The sequence below is a fragment of the Bos javanicus genome, chromosome 13, assembly GCF_032452875.1.
Source record: "Bos javanicus breed banteng chromosome 13, ARS-OSU_banteng_1.0, whole genome shotgun sequence".
Lineage (NCBI taxonomy): Eukaryota > Metazoa > Chordata > Mammalia > Artiodactyla > Bovidae > Bos > Bos javanicus.
The window spans coordinates 65614972-65639485 of NC_083880.1; the positions used below are offsets into that span (position 1 = coordinate 65614972).

A 24514-nucleotide genomic window follows, 5' to 3' on the forward strand; every position below is an offset into this window, starting at 1 on the left:
CAGTCCATGGAATTCTCCAGGCCAGAATACTGGAGTGGGTAGCTGTTCCCTTTTCCAGGGGATCTTCCCAGCCCAGGGATCAAACCCAGGTCTCCCGCATTGCAGGCGGATTCTTCACCAGCTGAGCCTCCCCCAGTTTTGCTGTTCAGGGAGACAGTGCTTTGGGAGATTCCCCATGCTCTCCTTATTGACTACAGGAAATATTATTTCCCTCCTCCTCCTATCTTTGGCTTGGCAGTGTCTACTGGTTCAACACCCACCAAAAGGCAAACCCAGTTTTGGAATAACACAAGGATCCCCGGGGCTAGGTCCCTACTGCTTCTCAGACCTCCTCTCCCAACCCCGGTCCCTCAGTGACACTGACCAGGAGCTGGACAAGCGCCCCCTACAGGGCTTCTGTCTCAGGTGTTCACTGGGCCGGGCTCACTCCCTCACCTCCTTCCTGGGGGGCAGCCCCTACCTCTCCTTTGCTCTCTCTCCCCTCACCTCCTTTTATTTTCCTTCAAGGCATTTGTTTCTACCCTCCAAGCTGTGTAGCTACTTGTTCATGACATTTCTCTCCACAAGAACAAAAGCTTCCTGAGCGCAATCACTATAGTTCACTGCTATTTCCCCAGCATTCAAGCACCGTGCCAGACAGGTGTCAGTTAATATTTACCAAGCAAGTAACTGGATGTCGAAAACGTTCCCTCGGGAATGGAACGTCTGAGTTGGATCAAAGGGAAGGAGAGAAAGCACAGGCAGGAGTCAGAGTGGGAGCTAATGGGTAAGCTGGGCCATCAGGGGTCACAATGATGGACAGGGCCTGATGGCGAAGGCAGAGAGGGATGCGTCTGTCCTCCCAGCCCCCATCCTCTGACTCAGGCCAACAAGAGAGGGATTTGGGGGTGCAGCCCCACTGGCAAGGATGCTCCGGGGGTCCCCCGGTCCCAGCTCTCGCTGGCTCCCCAGGGCCTCCGTGGGTCTTCCTGGCCGCTAATTCTCACCACCACACTCCCCTTTTGCAGGTGAGGACACTTGGAGAGTGACTTGGCCCAAGTCCCTTGGGCGCCCCACCCCAGCAGGAACCTGTGAGTACAGCAGATCCACTCTGACACGGCTCTTCTCTGGGAATGGAAAAAAGCCGTACTTGGCCTGGTGGAAAGAAGCTCTCCCCGGGGAATAGGCCGGGGCGCGGGCTCTGGGGGAATGGTGGGGGTGGGGTCTGAGGGCTGGAGGCCCCCCGGGAGGTCCGGCGGCCTCGCTAGAGAGGAAGGACCGGCCCAGACAGACCCCCTTCCCCGGGCTGTCCAGGCCCCCCAACTCGCCCCCGACACCTCCCCCAGCCCACCATGGGGAAGGCCCTCGCAGACTGGGGGGTTCACCCGGGAACACCCCACCTCCCAGGCCCGTGGGTCGCGGCCAAATAAGGCCGGGCTGCCGTGGCCCCGCCCCTGCCCGCCGCCGCACATTCTTCTGCCTTGTAAGGCCCGGCGCCGCGCCCCGCCCCGCGCCCCCACCCTCGGGCCCAGACCCCACCGACGGCCCGCCGGTCCCGGCTCCGCAGCCGCTCCGCGCACCGCGCCAGCACCTTCTCCGCACCAGGTGGGAGCCCCGCGGCCCGGGGGGTCTGGTGTGGGCGGTGTGACGGCCGCGGCTGGGACATGGGGACGCGAGGCGGAAGCGGGGTTCGCAGGGTCTCTGGGCAGGGACAGATCGCAGGGCTGGGGCTGCGAGGTTGCTCCGTCCTACGGGGATTCGGGCGGCGGCTGGGCAGCAGGGAGACTGGACAGGCTCTGGGAACCAGTGGGCCTGCAGCAAGGGACGACTGTCCAGGCCCTGCCCCTTCGCTGTGAAGTTAGAGATGTCGAGCCCAGAACTCGAGGTGTCCCGGAGGACGGGAGGGGCCTGGGGTCGCTGCTCTAGAGGACGCATCTGTGTCACAGACGGGAAACAGCCCTGCCAGGCTCCCGCGGAGCGTCCCTGACCCCTCCCCTATCTCCTGAGGCAGGAAAGAAGGATGGAGACTGGGGTAACTTGTCTCCGCCATCACACCAACGCTGAATGCCATCTCCAGGGCTTCCCTGCTCTGAGCCCGCTAGGCCTGCTGGGTGGGGAAGCTTGGCCAAGGGCTGTAGGGCTCATCCCCTGTACCCCCTGGCCTGACTAGGCCCTGGGCTGCAGGAAGTGGTCCCCACTCCTTCCCAGCCCTGCAGCTGCTCTGGCTACTTCAGGAAAAAGTCAGATAACTCCCCCTCAGGGGAGGCGAGTTTACCAACAAGGCAGCTGGCACTGCCAGCCATTGAGACCCTGAGGTAATGGGGGACACAGGCCGTGTCTTTGCTGTTACCAGGGTTTCCGGGGTCAGAAGTGGGGAGGTGGCACCTAGCTGTAGCAGGCCAAGGACCAGTTATATCTGATCCCTGGTGTCTAGGACCCCCAGGAGGAGGCGGCGATGGCTCCAGGTCTTAAGAGCTCAGCCTGGCTCTGACCCCAGTTCCTCAATCAAGCCTACAAATTGCTTCTGGTCACAACAGTGCCCCTCAACTACCATTGGCCCACCAAGAAAGGCCATTTGCCACCCCCAGACCTAAGCCTAGCCCAGGGTCCCGGCTTCCAGTTGGACTCTATCCCTCTTATAGGCACACCAGTTCTTTTAATTGCACAGTGGGGGCACCCCATTTTCCCCACCCTGCGAAGTTCAGTGCTCCAAGCCCTGTCATGGCCCCTCAAGAGAAGAGGGTGGGGATGGGGCGGCCATGGAGACAGGGCGGCCAAGCCAGGATCAGAGCAGTGGGTGAGCTCTTGGCCACTCCTGCCACACCTGCCCTAGGACTGTACAGATGGGGGTGGCAGTGACTGCTGGGGACCATGACAGTCTCTGCTGGGCGTGGTGGACTTCTCCTCGGTGGCCTTCTGTGGGTGTCGTGAGTTAAAGTTTCCAGAGAACATCCAGCTCGGGGAAGAACTGGGCTCCTCGAAGCACTCATACAGGAGAGGGTGGCACTCTCTGCCCACGGCACTGTCCCACCCCCACCCTTGCCTAAAAGGGAAAGGCTTCTGTCTACCCACCTTGAACCACACAAGAAGCACCGAGGGCCAGGTGTGTGGGTGCAGGGGGACAGTCTATAACTATAAGCAGTTGTGCCTGTGGGGAAAGGCTGGGGCTGGCCAGCGTCCCAGCTCAGGGTTTAAGATCTCAAAGGCCAAAGATCCAGAATGGCTTGAACAAGGTCATGGGATAAAGGCCTGGAAGACAGATCGAGGAGCAGTTAAGGCTTCTTGCAGATCCTCAACCACAAGACTCAGGACAGAGGAAGAGGGGGCAGCAGTCCTGGGGCCCCAAACTGCCCAGAAGCCATGACAAGAGTTCAGGGAAAGAGCCCCTCGCTGCGTCTTGTTTCCCCATCTGTAAGTGGGATCAGTAGACTGGCTGCAGCTGCCTTCAAGGTCATTCATTAAACAAGCATCTGTGACTGCCACCATGGGCTTAGGTATAATTCAGGGTGCTTACACCAGCCCTGACTGACTGTGACGGAGAGAGACCTTTAAGTGCTTGCTGTCAAAGCCAGGGTCGGGGAACTGCTCCCCAAGGGCTGTCTGAAGAACTGGGCTCAAGAAGGAAGGGTGTTTCAGGGGGAGAACCAAGAAGGAAAGTCTGGGGGTATCAGGGAGCAGCCAGAGGTCCAGCTGGGCAGGATCACAGCTGGCAAGAGGGATGGCAAGGCGAGTCAGAGAGCAGGGTAGGAGAGGCTCAGAGGGCTTCCTTCTGTGCCAGGCCTGGTGGGAGAGGGGGATGGCAGGAACCCTCAAGGGCTTCAGGGTGAAGTACTGGGGTCCGCATGCAATGGGCGAGACTGGCTGGAGGCTCGGAGGCCAGGCCTAAACAAATGTGACGGGCAGCTGGGGTGCTCAGTCCGGGAAGCTCTATGCTTCTGTAAGCACTTAAAAGGGAGAACAAAGAGAGGGCCCAAATCAGGTCTGTCCCCCACCCTAAGGGGCTGGTCAAATGTGGACAGGTGGGGGGAAGGGAGGCTGCCCAGAGCGCTGGCCTTCCAGAACCTCCAGAGGAGGGAGAGGAGGAGGAGGAATGTGAGGAATGCAGGGCCGCCTACCGGCTCCTTCCTGCTGCTGGGGGCAGGGAGCCTCGGAGCCTCTCCAAGGCTGCCCACCTTGTCACTGGGAGAGAGATGGATGGTGTGAATGCTCTTGAGGATTAAGGGAGATAAAGCACGGAAGTGGTTGGCACCGAACCCAATCCTAAGTGTTTACCCACACGATGACAACAGAAATAGCTTCCTCTGGGCCGGGCACCATGCCAGGGGCTTTTCGGGCACAAGTCAACGGATCCCTTTGGCTGGGCACTCCTATCCATTCCAGATGAGGAAACACTTCAGAGAGGTAGAGGAAGTTGTTTCAGAGCATATCACAAGGCCAACGCTGGCTGCTTCTGTGATGAGCCGGGTGGCAGGAGCCCCCAGCCTATAGGAGCACAAAGGCCAGGCACAGCCGAGTGGGGTGGGGGTAGGCCAGAAGATTCTCTGGCCCAGGGTCACTGGCTTGCCCATCTGCACCCTCTGCCTATAGGGAAGCCCCACACGCCTGCAGCCAAGATGTCCAGTAAACGGGCCAAGGCCAAGACCACCAAGAAGCGGCCACAGAGGGCCACGTCCAATGTGTTCGCGATGTTTGACCAGTCCCAGATCCAGGAGTTTAAGGAGGCCTTCAACATGATCGACCAGAACCGGGACGGCTTCATCGACAAGGAGGACCTGCATGACATGCTGGCCTCAATGGGTGAGCAGAGGCGGGGCTGGGGGGCCGAGTGGGCCCACGAGGGCTGCAGCTGGAGCAGGCGGTGGGGCGGCTCATCCCTCAGGAAACACTTCCTGTGTACCGACTGAGGTGCCCACCCTGGAGAGGAGCTGCCACCTCTTTCTCCATTTAACAGACAGGGAAACTGAGGCACTGAGCAGTTCGGCACTTGAACCCAGACAGGCCCACGCCTGCCTCAGGCAGATCTGAGGTTTCAACTGCCTGGTACCACTTCACTGAAGGAAAAGGATCAACAGCTACAAAACTGCAGACTTTCCATTGTACAGATGGGGAAACTGAGGCCTAGAGTGGAGACCAGGGCACCTTCTTGCTCCCTCAGAGGCTACCTGTGTAAGATTCTGAGAGGCGGACTCCAGTGACTTCCCCAGACTCAGAATCTCAGAGCTGAAAGGCCTCAGGAATCTAGCACCTTGCACCATTGCTCAGATGGGGAAACTGAGGCCCAGAGGCCAGGCCCCCAGATACCAAGGTGGTCTGCCTCCACATGGCTCCCCGTGCACTGGCCACAGACAAACCCCCTCAGCCCCAGTTCCTGGCGCCCCTTTCATCCAGGTGAAAGTATCTGGGTCAGACACCGGCTGGGGGGTGGTCTCAGGTAGCAGAGGAGGCAGCCTACGGCAGTCACGCCTGAGTCAGTCCCTGGCACCGCCCCTCACTGAGCAGCCCCACTCAGGCCCGTGGCCCGTGGGTGCATCCCAGGGGGTCTGGTGAGAGGGGCAAACGACCTAGCGGGACCAGGAGAGCGGACACTGGACACTGTCCCCACCCTCAGCGCCACACCTCTCCCAGCTTCAGGCCAGACTCACCTGGAGGCTCCTCCCTGGGAAGTCAGGGGCAGGAAGGAAGAGTGAGGCCTGGGCAGGACAGGAGCTGTGTGTCTGTCACAGCTCTTCAGATCCCATGGGGACACAGCAGAGTGTAGGGCTCAGAGGAGACAGGGACACAAAGACTCCTTCCCATTTAGGAGGTAGAAGCCGGGCTTCCCAGGTGGCCCAGTGGTCAGGAATCCACCTGCCAATGCAAGAGACGCAGGTTCGGTCCCTGAGTCGGGAAGATCCCCTGGAGTAGGAAAGGACAACCCGCTGCAGTATTTTCTTACCTCCATGGACAGAGGAGCCTGGTGGGCCACAGTCCATGGGATCACAAAGAGTCAGATGTGACTGAGCACACACACCTGGGCTCTCAACCCCAGAGACTAGACTGGATATTTACCCAGAAAAACCCCCACTGCTGTTTGCAGTTCAAGTCAGTGGGTCCACAGATCAGTCAGGGTCTCTGGTTAAGAACATCACCCTCTGGGAGTTCCCTGGCAGTCCAGTGGTTAGGACTCCGTACTTCCCCTGCAAGGAGTGTGAGTTTGATCCTTGGTAGGGGAACTAAGATTTTGTGGGTCACGTGGCACAGCTGAAAACAAGAATCAGAACCATCCTCCTCAGGTTTAAAAACAAGAGCAGCAAAGAATAGCTTCCCTGGTGGCTCAGACGGTAAAAACAAGAGCAGCAAACAATAGAACAGTAATAACAAGCGGCAGCTGTGCAGCTATGATCCTAAATCTCAAAGGCAGGCGTGATTATCAGTCTCATTTTATAAACGAGGAAACAGGCTCAGAGAGGTTAAGTAATCTGCCCAAGGTCACACAGCTACAAAGTGGCAGAGCTGGGATTTGAACCCAGCAGCTGATCAGAGTCCGTAGGGCTGTGCCAGTCACTGTTCTGTGCATTTTACAGCTGTTGCCGTCCTCATCTTCGCAGTTCTCCTCAGGGACTGGGGAAGCAGGCACAGAGCTGGGATTCAGCCCTTAGCCTGTGTGGCACCAAAGCTCACTGGTTTACCTACTGTCGAAACTGTGCCTAGGGCCTGGGGTCTGGCTGCCTGGCTTCACATGCTGGCTCCATTCCTCACTCGCGGTGTGACAGAGGACAAGTCACCTCACCTCTGAGGTGAAGCCTCAGGTCCCACATTGGTGAAGGGGTAAGAAGGCCGAGGTGGTGACACTTAAAGCCATAAGGCACACAGAGTGCCAAAGGCAGGGAGCAGTCAGCAGAAGGGGGCTCTTATACCTCAGACAGCGTGACCCACAGCGATATCCAGACCCCAGACCCAAGGTGGAAATGGTCGAGGCCGCCAGGGGAGTGGGTGGTGATTATCAGTGGGGCAGGGCAGTCAGAGCCAGCGGTCCCAGAGAGAGGCTTTACAGTTTACCAAGTTAACTGCTGCTGCTGCTGGTAAGTCGCTTCAGTCGTGTCCGACTCCGTGCGACCCCATAGACGGCAGCCCACCAGGCTCCTCGGTCCCTGGGATTCTCCAGGCAAGAACACTGGAGTGGGCTGCCATTTCCTTCTCCAATGCATGAAAGTGAAAAGGGAAAGTGAAGTCGCTCAGTCATGTCCGACTCTTAGCGACCCCATGGACTGCAGCCTACCAGGCTCCTCCGTCCGTGGGATTTTCCAGGCAAGAGTACTGGAGTGGGTCGCCAGTGCCTTCTCTGACTAAGTTAACTAGTCTGCTCTAGTTTACTAACACTAGGGCTTCGCTGGTGGCTGAGATGGTACCTGTAATGCAGGGTTCGATATCTGGGTGGGGAAGATCCCCTGGAGGAGGGCATGGCTATTCACTCCAGTATTCTTGCCTGGATAATTCCATGGACAGAGAAGCCAGGTGGGCTACAGTCCGTGAGGTCGCAGAGTCGGACACGACTGAGTGACTACCTTTTCACACTTTTCAATAGTTTACTAAATTTACTGTCTCTTGTCCATGGGGCTATGTAGGGAGGGGACGGGAGGTGAGAGCAGGCACGGATGGCCCTTCCCCACAGGGAAGAACCCCACGGACGAGTACCTGGAGGGCATGATGAGCGAGGCCCCGGGGCCCATCAACTTCACCATGTTCCTCACCATGTTTGGGGAGAAGCTGAACGGCACAGACCCCGAGGACGTGATCCGTAACGCCTTCGCCTGCTTCGACGAGGAGGCCTCAGGTCAGTCGGCAGCCTCGGGACAGAGGCCTGGATGGGGCTGGGGCCGTGCACCTCACCCGGGCACCCCGTGTATGCAAGTGGCACCTGGCCACGCTGGCACCTCAGGGCTCCCCTCTGCCCCCAAAGGCCAGGACAGAGATCATCTGTCCACCTGTTTCTGCCACCAGAATAATAAAGGCTGCCTCCTCGTTTTGTTCCCCCTCAAAGGCTAAACTGAAACAGCCCACATCCCGCACGCCTTCCCACTTCTTAGCTCTCCTGTTGTCTTAATGCACTGGCCTCTGCTTTTGACCCTTCCAGAAACCAAACCATCTCAGGCCCGTGGGCCAACAGGTTACAGAAACCAGCACCCCTCACCCTCAGGTTCTCCAAAGGGCTTCTCAGCCACTGTGGGTCTCTCCCAGGGACAGGCCTGCAGGACACCGCTTTGGTGGTTTCTCAGGGCCTAGAGGTGCACCACAGGCCTAAGCACGTTCAGAGCCTTTTCCTGACTGTGTCACAGCTCCCTAACTAGGCTGGCATATTTTCCTCCCCATTTTCCAGATCAAACAGGCAAAGAAAGGTTAAGTAACTTGCCCAAGGTCACACAGCTAGAAAGAAGAGGAGATCAGCATTCAGACGCAGGCAGTGGAGCTCTGGGGCCCAGGTTCTTCAAGCAGCACCGTCAGCACCCCCACAGCCCCAGGCAGGGCCACTCCAACCCTCACAGCCCCAGGGCCCCCATCCGCACCCCCACAGAAACACCTCGCAGACAGCCTCACTGCAGAACTGTTCCCGCTGGGCCCTGGTGACCTCGAACCGAACAGACACCAGGGCTGTGTCTTTTCCTGGCTGCCCCCCCACCCTCCAGCTACGAGGTCTGCGAGTCCTGGGGGGTGCCCCGGGCAGGGGGTGTGAGGTGTGTCTCAAGGCCCTGGCCCTGCGCCCCCTCCACCCGCCCTCCCCAGGTTTCATCCATGAGGACCACCTTCGGGAGCTGCTCACCACCATGGGTGACCGCTTCACAGACGAGGAGGTGGACGAGATGTACCGAGAGGCGCCCATTGATAAGAAAGGCAACTTCAACTATGTGGAGTTCACCCGCATCCTCAAACACGGCGCCAAGGACAAGGATGACTAGGCCATCCCAGCGCCCCCTGCCTGGCCCCTGTCCCAGCCACCTGCTCCCACATATACCGTGTGCACCAGCTCCATGCCCATGAGCCCAGAGCCCCCTCTCAGAGGACTCTCCCCCTGAGGGGCCGGGGGCCTAGCTCCGAGTGAAGGAAACGGGCCGAGAAAGCACAGCACCAGGCCAGGGGCAGAGCCAGCGGGAGGCCGGTGACCCTCCAAGGAAACCCCATCTTCTCGGGAGCTGGGCCAGGGGGCTGGACCAGGAGGCCCCGAGGGGAGGCCCCTAGGAGAGCCCCAGCCTCGGCTGTTGCCTGCCCGCTTCCGGGTGCCCCCACAGGAAGGGCGCTGTGTCCTGGTCTGGGACACCACTCCACTTGCACCCCCGCTGCAAGCCCTTCCCTAGCCACTGCCACAAACACGCATCTCACCGAGGTCCCCTCTCAGAGGACAGGGTGCCACTCCCCTCCCCGACACCGCACCCCCCCCGGGAGTGTGCTCTGGAAGATGCAAGAGGGCGGACGTTCATCTTGGGGAGGCAGAGCCTCTAATAGAAGGTTGAGCACTGCTTTGGGTGTGTATGTCTGTGGCTGGGGTGAAATAAAGGTGCCCTGAGGCCCCAAACACCTCCCACCCTCTCCTTCCCCAGTGGCTGCCCTGTCCTTCCCTCCACCCCAACTACCAGCCCAGGGAAGGCTCAGCTGAGACCAGACCAGCAGCAGGAGCAGGCAGATCCTGAGGGGAGAACCTCTCCTGGGAGGGAGCGAGCAGAGGGGGCAGTACCCACCACAGCAAACCCCAGTGGGGGTTCTGAGGCTCTGAGAGGGCAGGGGTCAAGGTCACAGCCTTCAGGACTAGAGCCTGGTCTCCAGGGTCCCCTCAATGCTCCTGGGAAGCCAGGTGGTCCTAGAAGAGCAGGGAGGCTTTGGGAGCTGTGAGGACGGTACATCCCCTTCACTCGGGGATGGAGATGAGAAAGAATAGATTCCCTGCGGGCAGATACCAGGTGTCTGGGTGCACCCTCCACCGCTGGAGGGTCGGTTCTGCCACGTGACCAGCAGCACAGCAAGCCACAGCTTTTCACATCCCACACGTGCAAGAGACCAGCAGGACTGGGATCCCTGTTACAGCTGACAGTGGGGACACTGAGGACGGTGCCTGGAGCCTAAGGGGAAGGGACATACTGGTTGAATGAACAAAGTCAACAGGGACAGGGACCGCCTGAGGTCACCCGGTGGGTCTGGGGCAGAGGGAGAGCTGGTCCCTGGCCTCTGGACCTTCCATGGGGTTCAGGCCAGGACTGGACACATCCCATCTGCAGCCAGCAGGGAGCAGGTGCTGCTGCCTTCCCTAAAGGTGTGAGATCAGAGCCAAAGGAGCACCGAGCACTAAGGGGACCCTGCACTGGCCGAGGAAGCCGAACCTCCTCCAGGCCACTGCCCCAACGTAGGCACCCAGCCCCTTCCAGAAGAAAGCCACGAAAGCCCTTCTCTTGCCTCCAAACTGAGCCCCACAAATCCCTGAGGTCAACTTTAGATTGAGCCAGCCCCAAACGAGTTCCAAACGGGTCCAAATGCTCCCCAGACTCAGTCCCAACCACACCATACCCTTGACTGACCCCAGGCTGTGGGCCCTGAGCAACCCTCATCCCAACCTGACACTGAGCTTGGCTACCCACTCACTGGGACCAATTCCCGGGACTCCCAGAGCACTGGCCATGCATGCCGGACACCAGGGTCCAGGTCTCTCGGCGGAGCCACTGTGGTACCAAAGGCCTTCCTGAAGAAGGCAGGGACATGGGGTCAGGAACAAACCTCCTTGGTCTCAACCCCCAGTGGTGTCACAAGCCTCCTCCCCCTCCACCCCAGAGAGAAAGATTCACACCCAGGGGTGGCAGGATGGAGCCGGTGCGGCCTCACCGGTTTCAGAGCTGGCGTGGGCTGAAGGAACCCAGGTGATGGGAAGAGGGAAGCGTTCTGTGTGTCGACGGGCAGGACCAGGAAGCTGCAGAAAGCGCTAAGGAAGAGGGTACTGCAAGGAATGGAGACAATCTGAACAAAAGTCCAGGAACAGGAATGCATGTGGCACAGACGTAGGACCCAAGAGGAAGGCGGTTTTCACTCGTTAATTTATTACCATCTCACAGCAGCCTCAGAAAAGCAGCAGCAGCTGTTTTATTTCTTAGCGAAGGACCCCTAAAGTTGCGATGTCTGGCACAAAACTCAGAAGAGACACATGCGCGCGCGTGCACACAAAGACCAGTGGACTTAAATGATGAAGACGGAATGTTTCCGTAAGGCCAGAGAAACTGAGCAAAGTTAAAACCGAGGACAGATGGGGAGAAAATATTTGTAACACAACTAATTTTTTTTAAGTTAATGACACTATCCTATAAAAAGAACTTCAATCATTCAATAAGAAAAAGGGAATTTCCTGGTGGTCCAATGGTTAGGACTCTCAGGCACTTTCACTACCAGGACCAGGGTTCAATCCCTCATCAGGGAACTAAGATCCCTACAAGCCAAAAAAAAAAAAAAAAAGCCATGTCAGTAGGAAAAAAATGGGCAAATAATATGGAAAAAAAAAATCTCAGAAGAAATACAAACACTTAATAAACAGGCTTTATTTTATTGGCTGCATCTCAGTTCCCCGACCCATGTCCTCGGCCAGTGAAAGCAGAGGCCTGATCACTGGAATGCCAAGGAATTCCCTAAAACTCATTTTTTAATTAAAAAAAATTTTTTGTTTTATACCGGACTACAGTTGATTTACAATGTTGTGTTAGTAAAACCCATTTTTTAGAAATGGTGAATTTTTACTGTATTAAAATGAAACAAGGAATTAATATCTAAAAGAAAAAGTTGTAGAATCTAATAGACAAATAAGAAAAGTGTATAAACAGGAGACTCACAAAAGGGGAATTTCAACCAACAAGAAAAATCTATCAACCTCACTGGTGTTCAGAAAGCAAAAACAAGAGACCACCTCATACTCGTCAGACTGCCAATCAGAGACACAGATAGTACCAAACACTGGCAAAGATGGAGAGGAGGGGGAATCCCCATACGCTGGCTGATAGGGGACAGACTGGTCCCCCACGCAGGACAGCATTTGCCAGCATTTGTGAACAAGTGAAGCCCCTCTGGCTCAGAAACTCCACAGCTACAGACATCTCCCAGAAAAACTGGGGGCAAGCCCAGAGGGGCAGGACACCATGTCCACTGCCCCTGCAGAGATGGCAGCAGGGCCTTGGAGAGACCCTGAGAGGCCCCATACCTGTCACAAGAAGGAATGAGAAATGTGAGAGATGCATGCTGTGGAATACCATGCAGCATTCCGATGCAATGAGTCAATGTTCCTGCATCCACACAGACAGATATTAAAAGCGTCCCTGGTTGTGGGGAGGACAAAGCAATGTGTGGGGTGGGGAAAGGAGACACAGAACGAGTGCTAGCACCTAATAACGTAAATGTGATTTTTAAATGTGTGTGAGATTTTAAAACCAGCATCAGGGAACTTCCCTGGCAATCCACTGGTTAAGAAACTTGCCAATGCAAGGGACACGGGTTTGATCCCTGGTTTGGAAAGATTCCACATGCCAAAGGCAACTAAGCCCGAGCACAACTACTGAGCCTACGTTCTAGAGCTTTCGAGCGTAGAGCCCATGCCCTGCAAAAAGAGAAGCCACCACAATGAGAAGCCAGCACACGGCAATGAAGAGTAGCGCCCACTCGCCGCAAGGAGAGAAAGCCTACATGCAGCAACGAAGGCCCAGCACGGACCCAATTGTTTTAATTTTAAAAAATTCATATAATTCTTCACATGCCCACCCCCGTTTCATAGATGAGGTCTAGGGGATCCAAGGTCACTGTGAAGAAGAACCAAGACTCAGACTAGAGGTTAAGTTGGTTAACCTATTATTACTGTATTAATTGGCTTATAAGATACAAAAGATGCACCCCAATTTTACATGGAAAGCTTTGGAGAAATAATTTTGAGGTCATAGGTAATATAATGGAATAATTAAGAGAACAAAATTAGGTTGCAGTCCTGGTTCTGCCATTTATTAATGGCATGAATTTGAGCATGTTATCTATCCTCTCTAAGGCTCAGTTTCTCTACTATAAAATGGGGATAACAGGGACTTCCTTGGCGGTCTAGTGGCTAAGACTGAGCTCCCAATGCAGCAGGCATGGGTTCCATTCCTGGTTGAGAAACTAAGATCCTGCATACCTTGCACCACGGACAAAAGAAAAATGAGGATAATTATATGCACCTCATAGAGTCGTTATAAGATTAAATAAATTTACAGTTATACATAGAACAGTGCCTGGTACATAAAGTGCTACTTTTAAGTTATTGCATAAAACGAATCTTAAAATATCATAAAATGAATCTTAAGAACACCATAAATGAATCTTAAAATATATGCGTTGAATGTGATTTTAAAGTCCTTTTATAGAAAACACCTTTGTTACGTAAATATATTTCAGAGGATTCTAGTAGGAATTCATAAGCTCTGGAAAGAACAACAACCGTAAAAGCTAAGGAAAACAGTGACATAAATAACAAGATTTACCAGATTTGCCAGTAAAGGAAACCCCCTTCCATACATACAGTGGCGTAAATGAGGACATCAGGGCTGCATCCAAGTGAATAAAAAGCAAGCTACAATGCATTCTACCTGGTACCTGCAGCAAAAGCATATATTATCAGCAAAATCTGTTAGAAAGCTGCAAAACGCATCCTTGCAGCCATGCTGTGTGTTGCTATACTTTCCCACTAGGGGTCACCCAAGGTCACCCAGAGAGTTCCATTCCCAGCCTCTCTGCTTTCCTCCACTGCCTGCTGCCTCCTCAGAGTTGCTTCTGTTCTACGATGCGCAAGCGACTGGTGGCCCCGGGTCCATGGAGCCCTCAGATGCTGAAATAAAAGAATTCTTCACCCAGGTACCCAAGAACCACCCTTAGTACCATTTCTGTCCATCGACTATACAGACATATTGCAAGGCAGCAGGGAAACTGTAAATGCATTTTTTTTAGGAAGGGGAAGAGGAGACGAAAATCCTATGTGAGCAAATAGGATATTATCCTCATTTTGCAAGTGAGGAAATAGAGACTCAAAAAGGTTAAGCAACCTGTTCAAGGTCACACAGCCAGGGAACTTCAGAACTAGAATTTACATCACACCCAGACGAGTGAGAGCTCAGTCACTTCGTTATTAACCCCCACCCTCAGATCTGGGAGGCGAACAGGTAAGGAGAGTGTACGATGGAGGGGTCATGAAGCGATGTCTATTTCCTCCCCCAAAGGCCCTCCACGCCGTCCCCCGCTGGTCCACGAAGGCTGTCGCCTTTCCCCACTGAACCATGACACTTGAGGATGGGGTCTAGTCTCTTCTTGACTCCCCATCCCGGCAGAATCCTAGAGCTACACAGTGAGTCAGAACCCCTGAGCCCCACGCAGAAACGCTCTTCAGTGCTTTGGTGTGACTTGGCTTCCTTCCTCTCCTGGCCTCCCGTTCCTCCCCCAATGCCTCCTCTCCGTTTTCCAATCTCCCCTCAAACCCCGTCAGTTCTGCAACCAGAATCCCATGCAAGTCCCCAGGCTGGCCCCACTAACTGTCAACCTGACCTGAAGCCTCTTCCTCTGACCGCGGGACTTCACGTGGACTACTGAGGCATTTCTTTGTTCTCATGTTTTAAGAAATGAAGTGTAACGTATACATGGGGCTTCCCAGGTGGCGCTAGTGGTAAAGAACCCACCTGCCAATGCAGGAGATGTAAGACACAGGTTCGATCCCTGGGTGGGGAAGATCCCCTGGAGAAGGGAATGGCAACCCTCTCCAGTATTCTTGCCTGGAGAATCCCATGGACAGGGGGGCCTGGTGAGCTGCAGTCCATAGGGTCGCACAGAGTTGGACACGACTGAAGCGACTTTGCACGCAAGCACAAAACATATATATAGAAAAATGCATAGATTGAAGCATACAGATCCATGAACCACACTGAGCCTCTTAACCAGCCTTTCTGATTCTCCCCAAACGCGCCTCTCCTCCATCCACAGGGCAGTTTCCAGTTGTATCAATACAAGGGACCATGTCACTGCCCTGGGCAAAACCCTCCAGCACGTTCTTCCTCTGGAATGTTTCAGGACAGAGCCTTACAGACACAACACATAAGCAGATCTCATTTTTGAGAAAGAAATATGTCAGATATAAATTCTCCCTTAAGAAAGGAATTCATGGGACTCCCCTGGTGATCCAGGGGTAAAGAGTCCATCTGACAACGAAGGGGACAGGGACTCTGTATCTGATCCGGCAAGATCCCACATGCTGCAGGGCGACTAAGCCCATGCCCCACAACTGCTGAAGCTCACACACCCTAAAGCTCGTGCTCTGCAGCGGGAGGAGCCCCCGCAATGAGAAGCCAGCCCCTCAAAGAGCAGCCCCGCTCACTGCAACTAGAGAAGCCTGTGTGCGGCAACGGAGACCCAGCAAAGCCAAAAACAAAGAAAGAAAAGGAATCCGCTGCCGCTAAAGGAAAACTGTGAGCCACGAGGTTGTTGTTTAGTCGCCAAGTCGTGTCCGATTCTTTGCGTCCCCATGAATTGTAGCCTGCTAGGCTCGTCTGTCCATGGGATCTTCCCGGGAAGAATACTGGAGTGGGTTGCCATTGCCTTCTCCAGGGGATCCTCTCAACCCAGGGATCAAACCTGCATCTCCTGCACGGGGAGGTGGGTTCTTTACCACTGAGTACTTGGGCCTTGAAGGATTTTGTTTACCCAGATGCTGAGCTGTAAAATGTCCCCAACTGGGATGATGAGAAAGTGAATTTACAACCCAGTGAAAAAAGAACATAGTTTCACTGTATATGTAAGCTACTGATCAACTAAATTTAATGTATGATTAAATTTAACCATTTATTGTTGTTGCACGTTTCTCTTTACTATTGCTTTGTCTGTGTCCCACAGTTTTTCGTCTTTATTTTTAAATTATTTATTTTTGGCTGCACTAAGTCATCATTGCTTCATGAGGGCTTTCTCTAGTTGGGGCAAGCAAGGACTATTCTCTAGTTGCTGTGCACAGGCTTAGCTGCTCTGTGGCATGTGGAATCTTTCAGGACCAGGGATCAAACCCATGTCCCCTGCATTGGCAGGCAGATTCTCAACCACTGGACCACCAAGGAAGTCCTGTTTTTGTTTTAAATAAAACTTACCCATTTTAAGTGCAAAAATGAAGTTAATTTTGGCAAATGTTTGCTCATTCCCCTTTTTGGCTGAGCCCTCTTAGTTCACGCAACCATTAATCCACTTTTTTATAGATTTCTTTCCTTTTCTAGAATTTTAAATGAATAGGCCATACAATACTGGCTCCTTTCATGTGGCATATATTTGAGATTCCTTTATGTTACTGCATGTCCCTGCAGTTCCTTTTCAATGCTGAGTAGTATTCCACTGTAAGGATCTATGCTGCTGCTGCTAAGTCGCTTCAGTCGTGTCCGACTCTGTGCGACCCCATAGACGGCAGCCCACCAGGCTCCCCTATCCCTAGGATTCTCCAGGCAAGAACACTGGAGTGGGTTGCTGTTTCCTTCTATGACACAATTTATTTAGTCTTTCACCAGCTGATAAATATTTGGGTTGCTTACAATTTGAGGCTACTATGAATAAGGCTGCGATGAAGATTCATGTACAAGCTTTTGCGTGGACACATACTTGGCTCCCTCCCAAAAATGACAGATTGCTCTGTGATGCTTCTTGCTGCTGCTGCTGCTGCTGCTGCTGCGTCACTTCAGTCGTGTCCAACTCTGAGTGACCCCATAGACGTCAGCCCACCAGGCTCCCCACCCTGGAATTCTCCAGGCAAGAACACTGGAGTGGGTTGCCATTTCCTTCTCCAATGCAGGAAAGTGAAAACTGAAAGTGAAGTCACTCAGTCGTGTCTCTTAGTGACCCCATGGACTGCAGCCCACCAGGCTCCTCCATCCATGGGACTCTCCAGGCAAGAGTACCGGAGCGGGGTACCATTGCCTTCTCCCGATGGTTCTTGCTATCCCATGCAAAAAATAGGTACGGGCCGCAAAGAGTTGGACACGACTGAGTGACTGATCTGATCTGATCTGATCTTGCTACTGATTTACTACAGTCTTTTCCATATGAAACACAGACACAATGATTTGTGAGATACAGATTAGAAAATTGTAAGAAGTCGGGACTTCCTTGGTGATGCAGTGGTTAAGAATCCACCCTGCAATGCAGGAGACACAGGTTCGATCCCTGGTTGGGGACTAAGACTCCACCTGCAGCCGGGCAACTAAACTCAAACGCTGCAACTAACGAGTCCGTGCGCCACAAGGAAAGATCCCACGTGATGCAGTGAAGATCCTGGGTGCTACAACTAAGGCCCGAGGCAGCCGAATAAATAAATAAGCAAACAAATAAAAACAAAACTGTAAGAAGTCATATAATGTAACAAAAGGAAGATTTGTGTGTGTGTTACTTTCCCTATTTGCCAAGCATTATGCAGAGCATGACATAAGCATTTCATTATTTTATCTCTCATAGTAGCCTTTGGAGGAGATAGTGCTGCTATTCCCATTTCCTATATGGGAAGCTGATCCAGGCTTTCACTGCTGAAGGTGAGGGTTCCATCCCTGGTTGGGGAACTAAGATCCTGCAAATGGTACAGCATGGCCAAAAAAAGAAGAAAGATTTCAAATCAATAACCTAACTGTCTATCTTAAGACACTGGAAAAGAGGGAAAGAGGAGAAAATGGAACCTAAATCAAACAGGAGAAAAGAAATAAAGGCTAGAGCAGAAATTAATGAAAAAGACTAGAAAAACATTAGAGAAAATTAACAAAACTGAAAGTAGGTTCTTTGAAAAGACTGTAAAAATTGACAAACCCTCAGCTAAGCTGACCAAGACGAAAAAGGAAAAGTCACAAAATTACTAGAATCAGAAAGAGAAGGGTACTTTACTACTGACCTTACAGAAATAAAATCCTATCTCTTCCAATGACCAGAGTGTCGTCACAGGCAGGTTACCTGTGCCTCCATTTCCTCTACTTTTCAAAAAGACATCATTTTTCTCAAACGGTTATAAAAACTAAACGAAAGGATTTGTGTCAAGTACCTGGTCAAGCTCCATTAATCACTGCCACTCCTCTAGTTGATCAGGTCACTCTTTTCCTTTCCATCCACATCTGTCCTTCAGCCCATCTGTTCGGCTGCCTCTACCTTCCAAATATATTCCAGAAGCAACAGCTTCTCACCTTGTCCACCACACCTAGTTAGTCCAGGTCACCACTCTCTCTGGCTGACAACAGCCCAAGTGTTGCTTGCCACTCCTGCCCCTCCCATAGTCTGTTCTCTACACACCACCACAGCCTCGTTTTAACACGTAATGATGTGCACATCTCCCTTCTTCTGTTCTCAACCCTCATTGGGTGTGGGGGGATAATACACACTTTTTGCCATGGTCTAGCAGGCCCTGCAAAATCTAGGCTGAGGTACCACTTTCCCCTTTGCCTGCAGGGCTCCAGCCATGCTGGTCTTGTTATTCTTCCAACTCGTCCAGCTCATTTCTGTCTCAGGGTCTTTGCTCTGGGTATTTCCTCTGCCCACAACATCCCCCTCTCTACAGATCCAAGCGTGGCTGGAGTTTCCACTTTATTAAAGACTCCACTCATCATCACTTCTCTGTTGGTATCTACAGTAGCTCAACCTCTTACTCTCTTACTTTCTATTTTTCATCCTAGTACTTCTCACTCTTTGACATTATTTATTTCCTATCTCCCTTCACTAGAATGTAATCTCCAGGAGGCAGAGGCTTTACTTTACACACTGCTTTTACCTCCAGTGCCTAGATCAGAGCCTGACATGTAGAATATGCAAATAAAGGTCTGTTGAGGGCCTTCCTTGGCGGTCCAGTAGTTAGGACTCCATGCTTCCACTGAAGGGGGTGCAGGTTCGATTCCTAGTCAGGGAACTAAGATCCCAAATGCTCATGGTGTGGCCAAGAAAAAAAGATGACAATGCCTTTGGAAAATAAATAACTCAAAGAACTCTTTTTCCATCCCACAAAAACTCTACTACTTTCAAGTTTAAAAAATAAATTAAAAGATCTGCTGAAACGGAAGAAAAAGCTCCGGAATAGGATCCACAGACAAATGGGTGCATTTGTGCAAGACAAAGGCAGCATCTCAACCCAGAGGCAGAAAGGTAGACTAGTCAACACAGGGCGTTGGGATCACTGGGGAGACGTTCGGGAAAAAATTATTTGAAGACGGTGGATTTATCACAGGTATGCCACTAGACTCTCTCTTGGAAACTCTGCTTTCAAAATGAAGAAACCAGGAGTTCCCTGGTGGTCCAGTGGTTAAACTCTGCACTTCCGCTGCCGAAGGCATGGGCTCAATCCCTGGTCAAGGACTGAGATTCCACAAGCTGTGTGGCGAAAAAGAAACCAAAAACAACAGCATAACCCTACAAGAAAGAGGAGCATGGGAGAGGGACCACACGACACAGTTGTTGGGGTAGAAAGTAAATGGGCAAGTATTATCAGATGGCAAAACCAAGCAGGCAGTAAGAAAAGGTGAAAATTAACCTAATTTATACCACAGAATCCCCAAAAAGACTCAGAAGTTAGTGGCATCTCTAGAAGGGGGCATAAAGGTGAGGCTGGGAGAGAGGGCTGCTACAGGAGGGAAAATTCGCAGAAGAAGGCTTAAAAAGCAGCTTGCTGTGTAGTTGATCAGTCATGTCCGACCCTTTGTTACCCCATGGACTATAGCCCATGAGGCCCCTCTGTCCATAGCATTCTCCAGGCAAGAATACTGGAGTGGGTTGCCATTTCCTTCTCCAAAGAGCAGCTTAAATATATCAAATAGTAGACTCTTAGATCCCTTCCCTATATTACTCCCTGCCCACCATGGCTGCAACCCAGATCCTGGCAGATCAGAAATTTATTTTTAGGCAGGTCAGAATTATTCTGGAATGTGGAAGAAGGTCCCTGGACAGGTAGCTACTAGACACAGGAGACTGAGAAGATACCAACAAGAGGAATTATACGAAACTTCATTTACTAACTGTTGAAGATGTCCAGATCCTCAGCCTTCTTCCTCTACTCAGCGCTGGGAACACTGCCAGTGAGACACGGAGCTCATAATACTACATGGTGAGACCCACCCACCCCCCGAGTCCACCCCCTCCCCCAGTTTTCATCCCCCACTTGACTCCCAGAACTCTCAGCATAACAGGAAAAAAACAAAAATAGACTCACATCAGGGCATATAATCAAGAAATTCCAGTTCGCTAGGGATGAGAGGACATTCTAGAAATTTCTAGAGAAGCAAAAGTAGGTCACACGCAAAGTATCAGTATTCAGAATGACTTGGGATTTCCCAACTGCAATACTGAAAGCTGAGAGACGACAGAGTGATGCCTTCAAAACCTGATGAAACTTCTGGGTATATACCCAAAAGGATTGAAAACAGGAACTCAACAGATTTCTGCACACCCATGTCTGTAGCAGGACTATTCACAATAACCGAAAGGCGGAAACAGCCCAAGCACCCAGGGACGGCTGAATGGATAAGACAAAACAAAGCATACACACATAGCAAAATACCATGCAGCCCTGAAAAACGAAGGCCACTCGGACACACGCTCCAGCATGGATGAACCTTGAGGACACTGCGCTAGGTGAAATAAGCCAGACCCAAAAGGACAAAGACTGTATGATTCCACTTTTATGAGGAATCCGAGTAATCAAATTTATGGATACAAAAAGTAAAATGGTGGCTGCCGGGGGCTGGGGAAAACGGAATAGGGAGTTACTATTCAATGGGTGCAGAGTTTCAGTTTGAGAAGACGGAGTCCTGGAAATGGATGGTGGTGATGGCCATACAACAGTGTCAACGTACTTAATACCACGGAACCATACACCTGAAAATGGTTAAAATGATAAGTTTTATCTTACATATATTCTTCCACACACACAAAAAATATATATATATCCAAAGAAAACTTATTTCCAACCTAAATTTTTCTCATACACTCATGGGAGTGCAAATTCTCAAAGTTTATCCTAAAACTGTACTCTGCAAAATGACAGATGTATATAAGGTTCCTTACTGCATTTTGTTTGTGACAGTTAATACTGGAATCAACCCACATGACAATCCACAGCACAGCAGTAAGATAAATATGGTATATGTACACAAAGAAATAAGAGGTAACTGCTGTGGGATTTCCCTAGTGGTCCAGTGGCTAAGACTCTGAGCTCCCAACACAGGAGGCCTGGGTTTGATCCCTGGTCAGGAAACTAGATCCCACATGCCACAACAAAGACCCAGTGCAACCAAATAAGTAAATAAATATATATATAAAGAGATAATCGCTGAAAAGAACAAGGGAGCTCTTCATGTATGAAGAGAGAAAGGCCTCTAAGGTATATACTGTTCAGTGAAAAAGGCAAGGTGATGAACAGATTGCATCAAGTAATCAATCACTTAAAAAGTAATCACTCCCTTCAAAAGTTTTATTTCCGTGTCAAAATCAGAGTAAAAGGCAAAAAATTTCATTTCCAAAGGGCTTTCCAGGTGGTACAGTGGTAAAGAATCCACCTGCCAAGCAGGAGACATGAGTTCGATCCCTAAATCAGGAAGATCCCCTGGAGAAGGCAATGACAACCCACTCCAGTATTCTTGCCTGGAGAATCCCACAGCAGAGCCTGGCGGGCTAAGTCCCTGGGCTGCAAAGAATTGGACACGACTGAGCATCTACACTGCAGCACCAGAGGGGACAGACGCTGTGCGTCTTCTTGAGGGGTTAAGGCTTAATCTCGAACAATATATTCATCCTAAGGGTTGAAACCACCTAAGGGTTTTGTCAGAACTGAAACTTATGTAATTTGAGGGGCCTTTATTAAGAAAAAAATGTTATATTAAATATATAAAATTAGCACAAATATGACTGTATTCAAAATGAGAAAAAAAGATAGTAAACTGCAAATTTTTAAACAACTAACAAATCTCACATCACAAATACCACTATCACAAAAGTAGTCTTTTTTCCTACTTTTGGGGGCACTTTTAAAAGTCTTCTCTTTTTCTTTATAATTTTATTTATTTATTTTTGCCTACACTGGGTATTCGTTGCTGCTTGGGCTTTTCTTTAGTTGCGGTGCACAGGCTTTCTCATTGCGGTGGCTTCTCTTGCTGCAGAGCACAGGCTCAAGGCGTGTGGGCTTCAGTAGCTGTGGCTTGAGGGCTCTAGAGCACAGGCTCAATAGCAGTGGTGCGCAGGCTTAGTTGCTCCTCGGCATGTGGGATTTTTCCAGATCAGGGATCGAACCCGTGTCTCCTACACTGGCAGGCGGATTCTCTACCACTAAGCCACCGGGGAAGTCCCTGGAGGCACTTTTCAAAAAAATACATTTATTTACTTATTTGGCTGCGCTGGGTTCTAGCTTTATCATGTGAATCATCAGTCTTCACTGCAGCATACAAGGTCTAAGCTGTAGCATGTGGGATCTAGTTCCCTGACCAGGGATTGAACCCGGGCCCCTTGAATGGGGAATGCAGAGTCTCAGCCACTGGACCACCAGGGAAGTCCCTGGGGGCACTTTCTTTGGCCTTATGATAATAGCTTTGTAACACAACTTTAATAGAGAGAAAATAAAGATGACTCAGTTTTTCTTCTGACGTGTACACTTATAACTGTGTACACTACATTATTAAGTACATTCTTGGCAGAAGAAAAGTTCCATTTTTAATAAGTGTTGGTTAAAAACTGAGCCCTCTGCTTCCATTTCATGGTCTCCATGATTGGAAGAACTTGCCACAGACCAGCTTCTGACTGGAGGTTTCACACCCTGTCACATCTTCCTTTACTCAGGTACCTCTGGTGTGGATTCTATAGGACATCTTTAATATGGTGCTACTATTAACGCCTCTGTTCCTGTAACTCTGTGTCATGAAAGGCTTCCCTCTGCCAGAACAGTTGTCAGTATTTGAACTGTTGGCGGAAGTGACTGCAAATCACATAACTAGATAAACCCAACCCAAATGCATTCTGGGCTTCCCCAATGGCTCAGTGGGTAAAGAATCTGCCCGCAATGCAGGAGACACAGGAGGCGAGGGTTTGATTTTCGGGTTGGGAAGACCTCCTGGAGGAGGAAATGGCAACCCATGCCAGTATTCTTGCCTGGAAAATTCCATGGACAGAAGAGCCTGGTGGGCTACAAGACTGAGTGACTTAAGCACACAAGCATGCAAACACATTCTAACTAAATCTTTAGGCAGATCCAAAACAATGTCCAGAGCCAACGGAAGGCCACTTAGAACAAGGGAGCAGTGAGGAGGGAGGCCATGGTGGAATGAGACAGTGGTCTTAGGTGATCGCATGCGTGCTGTCGTGTCTGACTTTTTGTGACCTCATAGACTGTGGCCCTCGGGGCTCCTCTGTCCGTGGGATTTCCCAGGGAAGAATACTGGAGTGGGTTGCCATTTCCTCCTCCTGGGAATCTTCCCCACCCAGAAATTGAACCCGCGTCTCCTGAGTCTCCTGCACTGGTAGGCAGATTCTTTACCATTGAGCCACCTGGGAAGCCCCTTACGTGATTACAAGGGCAATTTCTTGATTTGTACATTTTATGGAAACATAAGACCTCTTCAAGGCCTTGGAAGAGACAGAGGCAAGTAAGGGTCCTTCAAGTACAAACATCTGACTTCCCTGGTGGTCCAGTAGTTAAGAATCCACCTACCAATGCACAAGACGTGGGTTCATTCCCTGGCCCGGGAAGAGTCCACATGCCTCGGGGCAACCAATGCCATGGGCCACAACTTCTGAGCCCACGTGCCCTAGAGGAGCCCATGCTCTGCAACAAGAGAAGCCGCCACGAGAAGCCCGAGCACCGAAACTAGAGGAACCCCTGCTCACTGCAGCTACACAAAGTCCACGCGCAGCAGCAAAGACCCAGCACAGGCAAAACAGGTTATTTTTAAATGCTGATTAAAAGAACCAAAGACGATTCTTCAGCCATCAAATGAGCAGAGATTAACACAAAACTGCTAACACTCGCGGCTAAGGACAAGGTAAGACAAGCACTCAAACACCACAATTGTTGTTAAGGAGAGCACTTCGTTAACATGCCTTACAAATGTGCACTCCAACTCTTCGTCCCATTAATTCTACTTCAGAGAATCTACTTAAGGAAATTTTCAGAATTGCAAAGATATTTACTTCAAAATGTTAACTGCAATTGTTGACAATCAGGAAAAATTTAAATAAGAGGGAGGAGAGAAAAACACCTCTCAGGATGTGTGTAGATATTTGCACGTGTCTACATGAACACGGAGAAAGGTGAGGAAGAAAACACACCTGCCGTCACTGCTACTGCAGGAAGGTGGGAATAAGGGGGAGCTTACTCATTTTTTCTTTCCCTGCTTTTGCGTTGCTCATCTTGCCATAATTAACACGGTGTATTTGCTTTTATAATGTAAAACATACTTTAGGAGGTAAGAAAGTTCCCATGTATAAAAAAGAGGAAAGAATGCCAAAGAGAATCTGATCCCCATCTATCCTATCACCTGAGACCCTAATAAAA

At 51.2% G+C, this 24514-nt stretch overlaps 1 protein-coding gene across 1 annotated transcript; it reads left to right on the forward strand.

The window, feature by feature from the left end:
- Positions 1-1444: 1444 nt before the first annotated feature.
- MYL9 (myosin light chain 9) lies at positions 1445-9526 on the forward strand. Its single transcript, XM_061437487.1, has 4 exons — positions 1445-1584; positions 4567-4776; positions 7631-7792; positions 8740-9526. Exons 2-4 carry the CDS (start codon positions 4593-4595, stop codon positions 8910-8912), a joined length of 519 nt encoding a protein of 172 aa, XP_061293471.1. The 5' UTR covers positions 1445-1584; positions 4567-4592; the 3' UTR covers positions 8913-9526.
- Positions 9527-24514: the final 14988 nt, after the last annotated feature.

What these genes read in the sequence shown, in the direction of transcription:
- MYL9 (XM_061437487.1), top strand. Translation starts at nt 4,593, where the DNA reads ATGTCCAGTAAACGGGCCAAGGCCAAGACCACCAAGAAGCGGCCACAG. An exon ending in TGACATGCTGGCCTCAATGG is followed by an intron (nt 4,777 to 7,630) that starts GTGAGCAGAGGC and finishes CCTTCCCCACAG; the next exon opens with GGAAGAACCCCACGGACGAG. An exon ending in CTTCGACGAGGAGGCCTCAG is followed by an intron (nt 7,793 to 8,739) that starts GTCAGTCGGCAG and finishes CGCCCTCCCCAG; the next exon opens with GTTTCATCCATGAGGACCAC.